An 8,287-nucleotide genomic window follows, 5' to 3' on the forward strand; every position below is an offset into this window, starting at 1 on the left:
ATCTAGTGGATAGTCCCAGTATGATCAGTAACATCAGCGAGCATGGAGGATTTCAGGTGGCATCACATTTTATAACTTTGGAAATAACTTATGACATCACATTTTATAACTTTGGAAATAACTTATGACAAAAAAATAATCATATAACTTATCTTTAGCAACTAATTATTTAATGTACTGTATATGGCCTAATCAGGGGTCAGACTTGTTGACATTTTTGTCAATAATATCCGAAACATACATACAGAGAGATCCCAGAATGACCATAACAGGTCTGTAACTCTGATAATGTACAAATGGAACCGATTATACTCCTATTTTACAGCTGTTTCGGTGCCGAAATGATTTCGGCTCGTCAGAAATTTTCAGTAGCACCGAAGAGCCGACTTAAGCACGAACCTCAAATGACGTCACACTGTAGGCTCTACAGAGCTGAACCGACTTTTATTCGCCTCTAAAATGTAGTATGAATGAATCGGCCCTAAGGGTCCATTTGGTTGCATTTGTTCACTCTCAGAGTTAAGGGTATGTCCTTGTTAACTCCTAATGAAACATTTGAGAACCACTAGTACTATTTGGACTTGTTTGTGCACTTTGTTTTGGTGGACTTAAATCAGTGTCATACATATACAAAAATCACCTGTATTTGGCCGCTGATCCCCATCTGAAAATAAGTTGTTCCAGGGACCCCCCCAGAAGCAAAGATTTGAGTTAAAAACGTTCGCTCTGAAAGAATATATATTCAAAGATTTGCTCCACATTTTCACGATTTTTCAAAATTAGCAGATCTACAAGCTCGTATAGCGCGGCACTTGCTTGTAGATCTGATTTTTTTCAATAGCTCAAGTATAACATAATGCTTAAAACAGCAAAAGGGGTTCCTGCCCAAAATGATCAAAATAAGAACATTATAATGATGTGTAAAACAGATCATCTAATATTTGCCACGGACCAAAAGGGGGCGGCAGTGGATCAGCGGTATCCCTGTGGGCTCCCCCAGAGTCTGTGTCGAAGTGTCCTTGAGCAAGACACTGAACCCCTAATTGTTCCTGTGTGCTGGTTGGTGCCTTGCATGGTTTCCTCCACCATCGTTGTGTGAATGTTTGTTTGTGAATGGGTGAATGTAACGCACAATCTATGTAAAGGTGTGCGTGCGTGTGTGTGCGTGTGTGCGTGCGTGCATGTAATGCACATTCTACGCTTTGGATAAGCGCTGTATAAATGCACCATTTTCCAGACCAAGTCTTAGCCCGCGGACATAATCCTATCGATGACCCCTGACCTCAAATTGAACACAGCTAACAGTCACACGGTGTTGATCAAAAAGATTTATTCTTCCTGTGGTGAAAACGCTCCAGCCACATTTATTTCCCTCTCCCCTTATTTCACAAATAGCAAAATTCCAAAAGATATATAATAGATGCATGTCAGGCAGGTGAAAGAAAAAGTGTCAAAAAGCACAAAAAAAACGATTGATTTTTCTTTTTGCAGTTCATTCATTAAAAAAAAAAAAAAAGAGGAAAAATAAAAAAATAATAGTAATGTGTCGCAAACACCCTGTAAAAGACATACCTCTGTTCATCTCATTCCAACAGGAAAGAACAATTTACACCATTTGGCAGGAAAACAAAACAAACCAAACAATCATAGTACAGTCTTAAAGGCAGTCTGGAGAGAGAGAGAGAGAGAGGTCCCATAGAGACCATTCAGTCTGCGTTTGGATTGGCTGACAGAACCGACAGTCCGTTTCGCTCCAGGGTTAAGAAGAACGGTTGGTTGTTCAAGCTGCTTGTGAAAGGTGTTCATTGGCTGTAGTTTAGTAGCCTGGGTTCCAGAACTGATTCGCTGCGTTCCGATAGGACAACACTAGCCTGGGTTACAGCCTGATTTGCTGGCGTTCTGCGGATCTGAAAATGTCACTGACTGCGCTACTCAGTCTGGAAAGTCTCCTATTCTCCACAGGTCTGGGCGGGACATATGAATGTTGGAAATGGAACCGTGGCTTCTGATTGGTCTGTGGTGCGGGTTGAGGAAAAACACCAGTTTGACGTATCAATGCGCACTGCACAGCTACTGCTGTTGTCCTGCTGCAAGGTCCCCTTATCGTTCACTAAACTCACCCCACACAGCTACTGCTGTTGTCCTGCTGCAAGGTCCCCTTATCGTTCACTAAACTCACCCCACACAGCTACTGCTGTTGTCCTGCGACGTCCCCTTATCGTTCACTAAACTCACCCCACACAGCTACTGCTGTTGTCCTGCGACGTCCCCTTATCGTTCACTAAACTCACCCCACACAGCCGTCATTTCTTTGTACTACTGAATCTGATAGCGGACTATACTGAATTGTTTACTTTTTACCGTAGGTTTTTAAGTCTCGAATGACGCTATTTTTGTCAACAGTGAGAAGCGTGGACAGAGTGGCGCTGGCTGATGACGTATCGGCAACAACGCGGCTACGTAACGGGTGACGTTATGAAATGCGAGTCAAGCAGCCTCAAGGGGCTTTCAAACGGGAGGCGATGGACGCAGGCCTTGTTGCCTGGATCAACGACAGGTCTGCTCAAGAGGGGCGCGACAACGCAAGCGTAAAAAAAAAAGAAGCTAAACAGAATCCAGGTCTAGTGAGTCGCGGGGGGCGTGTGCACGTAACGAGCACGCTCGCAAAAAAAATCACGTGACCGCGCTCACGTAAATACGCTTGTGTTGTCACAACTGCTCCACCAAGTGCTCCGCAAAAAACACAGGTTTCATTGAAAATGAACTATAGGTGCGTTTTATCGCTTCACGTCTGAAAGGCTGAGTAGCGACGTGACAATTCAGAATCACGGAGCGCAGCGATCCAGGCTGGAACCCAGGCTAGTAGTCCAGGCTACAGTGTCTGTAGTTCAGGCCACAGTGTGTAGTCCAGGCTACAGTGTCTGTAGTCCAGGCTACAGTGGACGCGAGTACCGATTGATTGACCGCGGATTAGAGTAAAATGGTCACGATGCCCCCCCCCCCCCGTGGCTTCGGACACTCATGAGAAATAACATCAAACTTTAAAACAATTCTTTGTTATTTAAATGTTGCTACACTTAAAGGGACATTTCACTGCTGGAAGAAACTGCAGTCACTCGATGTTAATGGTATTTGTAGTAGCACAATTTAATCTCCACCCTATGGCCAGAAACATAATGAAACATGTGTGTTTGACTAGAGGGTTTGACTGGGATCGCTGAATTCCTACAATGCCCATAATGCTTGCTTTAGTGCACTTCCCCTCCTTGTGGAGAGGGGGGGGGGTGGAGGTGTGACTTTGTAGTCCAGGAATTATTATAAAAACCATATTACACACATTGTGTCCTAAACATCATTAAAATAAGCTCTGGTTGCAAAAGGGGTGAAGTTGCCCTTTAAACTTGGACATAATATACCAAAATCATCAGAAACTGCCGACATCTATACCTTGGTACAGTGTACGTGGTGATTATATGTAGCGAAATTAAAATATAAAAGTAGTCTCCGATATTTGTACTAATAGTTGCTGACACATTTATACTTTTAAGGCTACAGTGTGGAAAATGTAAATACCAGTGTTTAAAAGATTGATGTTATTTCTCATGAGTGCTACTGCGTCCTAAGCCAAAGGGGGCGTGTCCTAAGCCAGGGGGGGGGGGGGGGGGGGGGCGTGGCCACTTTACCGTAAAACCGGTGTGGTGATACCGGTACTCGCCACTAGGCGGACGGGCCGCTGCGCCGCCTCAGCATTCCTCCTTGATGTAGATCTGATCCTTGGTGTAGATCTGCTCGTCTGTGTCGGACTCCAGATTCTCCAGCCTGTCCGTCTGTCCGTTCATGATCTCATCGGGGGTTTTCATGAACCTGGCAACCACAAATACAACTCCATCAGTCGTTGATTTGGACAGCAAAGGTTTTTGATTGTGTCATAGTCTTTTGAATTCAATTTGATTTAGGTTTACGCTGCGTTGGAATGGAATTTCATTCCATAAAGGGACATTTCACGGCACACTTTTATGGGCACACTGTGGGAGCCGGAGGGAGATGTATTTTGTGATGTGGACACATATCGCAAAAATAACAAGCTATTGGAAGCAATTTTTCGTGGCACATTATGTTTCATCAGTGTTTGGGTCTGCTGTCACTCCAGTGAAATTGTACTATGGCTGAGAAAGATTAGTTACTTTGTGTCGGATAATAAGGGCTTATTGGTGGGGTTTCCGCTAGATATTAAGGCCTGTTTAGGGTGTGTTTTTTAGCAGTGGGTTCGCCTGGAAGGTTCTATGGAAACACTCACTCTTGAACGAAGTTGAACGTGAGAAAGTGACGTTCACACACGCCAGAAATGAACGCGTTCACAATGACGTTCATCAGGCAGAAATACAGTACGTTCAGTTCACGTTCACCCAAAATATGAACGCGTTCGTGAACGATCGTTCTTTGAACGCGTTCGGGTAAAACACTGATACTAGTGATAGTACTAGTGGTAGTATTAGTGATAGTATTAGTGATATTATTAGTGATATTATTAGTGATAGTATTAGTGATAGTACTAGTGATAGTATTAGTGATAGTACCTGAACAGTAGTCTCTGGCCCGGCTCCTTCCTGATAATGTTCAGCTTGTAGTAGTAGTAGTGTTATTGTAGTAGTACTAGTGATAGTACTAGTAATATTAGTAGTAATAATAGTAGTATTAGTGATAGTACCTGAACAGTAGTCTCTGGCCCGGCTCCTTCCTGATAATGTTCAGCTTGTAGTAGTGTCTCAGTGCTCGCGACATCTTCTCGTACGTCATGTTGGTTCTGTTCTGTAATAGGAGGAGCAACGAGGGGCGTCGTCAAATAAATAAACCAATAGGAGGAGCAACGAGGGGCGTCGTCAAAGAAATAAACGACACAGCAACTTCATCTCAAGCTAAAAATGAATTTAATTAAAAATGAAACAGCAGGGGGAGCAAGTTTTTCCTGTAATGTCATTCATGGCGAATGTCATGTGTTTATGTTCTGCGTGGACCCCAGGAAGATTAGCTGCTACGCACCAGCTAATGGGGATCCTAATAAAACTCTAAAACTCTAACTCAATTACAGTGCTAGCCGAATGCCAACGAAATAAAAGCCTTGCCAGGCTGTCGGGTACCTTGTGTTTGCCCCAGAGGGTGGTATTTACCTTGTGGTTGCCCCAGAGGGTGGTAGTTACCTTGTGGTTGCCCCAGAGGGTGGTAGTTACCTTGTGGTTGCCTCAGAGGGTGGTAGTTACCTTGTGGTTGCCCCAGAGGGTGGTAGTTACCTTGTGGTTGCCCCAGAGGCGCGCCAGGCCGTTGGGGTCCATGATTCGGAACACTTTGGTCTCGGGGTCCTCCCAGCGGATGTAGTTCTCGTACCGACAGTCTGACAGCAGCTGGTAGACGTAGTCCCACAGCAGCCTGCAGTCTGCAACGCATGAGGTCAGAATTGTATTGAGAGGATAATAATAATTACTGTAATTATTTACAGCCCCTTGAGATGCAGCATCTCATGTTAGAGGGGGTCCCGTACACAGGGAAATTACACAGTACAGTGCACAATAGACAATACAGACATGTACAGGTACAGTTAGCTTGCTCATCCTCTCCCACCCACTCCCTCTAGACAAGCATATTACAGTACAGTACAGTAACTTGAAACAGGGGTCAGAAGTAAACAGCAGTACGGGCAGTGTTGGTAGCATGAACAGGTTGAACAGGTTGTTTTGACGTGTGAATACAGGGAAGTCCTGAAGCGGCCGGGAGAGGTCACAGATCTGAGAGAAAGGGGAAGGTTGTTCCAGTCAAATGGAGCTTTGTAATGGAATGACCTGCGTCCGGATTCAGAGAATATTCTTCTGGGAATAGTAAAGTAGGGATGTTGAGTATTTCTAAGTAGGCATGGGGATGTACAGTATATAGTATCAGTGACTGTTTCAGGAATGGAGGGCAGTCTGGGGACCACCAGTGGTCCTTGATGGAACCCAAATGATGGACCCTAAGGGCCGATTCATACTCCTATTTTACCGCTGTTTCGACGCTGTAGTGCCGAAATGATTTCGGCTCGTCAGAAATTTTCAGTAGCACCGAAGAGCCGACTTTAGGACGGTACCCAACCTCAAATGACGTCACATTGTAGGCTCTACAGAGCCAAATGACGTCATATTGTAAGCTCTACAGAGTCAAATGACGTCACATTGTAGGCTCTACAGAGCCAAATGACGTCACATTGTAGGCTCTACAGAGCCAAATGATGTCACATTGTAGGCTCTACAGAGCCAAATGACGTCACATTGTAGGCTCTACAGAGCCAAATGACGTCACATTGTAGGCTCTACAGAGCCAAATGACGTCACATTGTAGGCTCTACAGAGCCAAATAACGTCACATTGTAGGCTCTACAGAGCCAAATGACGTCACATTGTAGGCTCTACAGAGCCAAATGACGTCACATTGTAGGCTCTACAGAGCCAAATGACGTCACATTGTAGGCTCTACAGAGCCAAATGACGTCACATTGTAGGCTCTACAGAGCCAAATTACGTCACATTGTAGGCTCTACAGAGCCAAATGACGTCACATTGTAGGCTCTACAGAGCCAAATGACGTCACATTGTAGGCTCTACAGAGCTGAACCGACTTTTATTCGGCTCTGAAATAGGACTATGTATCGGCCCTTAGAGACCTTTGACTCTTGAGAGTGTCAAATGACACCAAATGGACCTGTTAAAGGTATATTCAGTGATTTCACTTAATTCAAATATCACTTATTTTTTTGTTTTGTTGTGATAATCCTCTCTACTATAGAGTGTGCTGACCATATAAGGAGTTCCTCCCTGTCCCCAGTTAACCCCTGGGGGTCAAAAAACCGTAGGTTTCGTTTTTGGCTCTCTATCCTGATTGGATGAAAGGCTTAGGTCCCAGCTAAAAACGAAACCTAAGGTTTTTTGAGTGAATATCACTGAATATACCTTTAAGTGTTCATTTGGTTTAATTTTACACTTCTCAAGAGTTAAACTATTGTTAAACATCTGCATTACTTAATGTACCTGCTATGCGTCCGATGGGCATGGCCTCCTCCGGGGGCGAGACGGGCATGATGACGTGGTTCCTGTACATGGCGTCCTCCTGGTGGACCAGCGCCATCTGGTGGTGGTGGTGTTGTTGTTGTGCGTGGTGGTGGTGGTGCCCACCCCCCTTCCCCCCGTTCTCCACCAGCGGTACCTGAGAAGGGGCCCCCCCGGCCCCACCCCCTCGGCGCTGCCCCCCCCCCACCCCAAGGTCCCCGGGGGGGGCCCCTCCCCCCCCTCCCCCTGCCCCGCGGCCCGGGCTCAGCAGCAGCGGGTGCATGATGGCGCTGGGCATGAGCTGGATGACGCGGGGGGGCGGCACGGCCTCGCCGCCCCCCTGCCCCCCTCCCCCTCCACCCCCCAGGGGGCTGGGCGGGGGTTCCACGCCCTCCCTGGGCGTGGTGCAGCGGCCGTTGGGGGCGCCCGGCGGCGGCGACACCGACAGAGGGTAGCCGTCGTCAGACAGGAGGAGGTGGTGGTGGTGGTTGTGGTGGTTGCTGTCGTGGGGGTGGTGGTGGGGGTCCGAGGGGGAGCGGCGGGCGGCGGCCGGGTGGGGGTGGGGGGAGCGGGAGCGGTGTCGCAGCTCGATGGTGGGCGGAAGCTGCGCGTGGAGAGAGTCTGTGGAGCCCCCCCCGCCCCCGCTGCCCCCCCGGGGGGGCGGAGCCCGCCGTACCGTTTCTGAGGAGACAACGAGACACACACGGGGGGAGATTTTTACCAAGTGTAAAGGCAACTTTTCCAACAAAAGGATGCCAGTGAGGGATATGGTGTGAATGAAGCTCTTTCCAACGCGTGGTGGTGTTGACAGTAAATCAGATCTTGTTAAGTGCATTTAAGTGCATTTAGGGTTTTATTTTGATTGCAGGATGTCATAACAGAAACCGGGTACTTGAAATGTACTGTAAATGAACAATAAACTGGGTGCTGCAAAATAAACAAATTAACTCATATCAACTGAAAAACAAACACAACAACACGCACGGTTGAAAAACTGTGTGGCTTCCCTGTGGCGTTTGCCCAAATTCCCTGCTGCCGTGCACCTGTGACACATACAAGTAGGCTGTACCTGTGATTGGCTGAACCCGCCTATGCCCAGGTTGTCATAGCAACTTCACAACAAATTCACCACAGTATAAAATCATCTAATTGGCTACAACACCAAGTAATAATAATAATAACTAGAAAGATGCAATTCTGGAAAGTTGCAAGTGTGG

General features: G+C 46.6%; 1 protein-coding gene across 4 annotated transcripts in view; it reads right to left on the bottom strand.

Moving 5' to 3' along the window:
• Positions 1-1,315: 1,315 nt before the first annotated feature.
• LOC310853443 (transcription factor ETV6-like) overlaps positions 1,316-8,287 on the bottom strand; it is a 51,726-nt gene continuing 44,754 nt past the window's right edge. For 2 of the 4 annotated variants that reach the window (XM_083757778.1, XM_083757777.1), the window contains exons 5-8: positions 7,053-7,751; positions 5,289-5,431; positions 4,709-4,809; positions 1,316-3,864 (exon numbers count right to left, since the gene is read on the bottom strand). In XM_083757778.1, the coding sequence (XP_083613904.1) occupies positions 3,744-3,864; positions 4,709-4,809; positions 5,289-5,431; positions 7,053-7,751 (1,064 nt within the window). In that variant the 3' untranslated portion in view covers positions 1,316-3,743. The remainder of the gene's footprint in view (positions 3,865-4,708; positions 4,810-5,288; positions 5,432-7,052; positions 7,752-8,287) is intronic. The other 2 variants (XR_014568791.1, XR_014568792.1) reach the window with 2 other exon arrangements.

The sequence above is a fragment of the Protomyctophum parallelum genome (assembly GCF_964188405.1).
Source record: "Protomyctophum parallelum genome assembly, chromosome: 22".
Taxonomy (NCBI): Eukaryota; Metazoa; Chordata; class Actinopteri; order Myctophiformes; family Myctophidae; genus Protomyctophum; species Protomyctophum parallelum.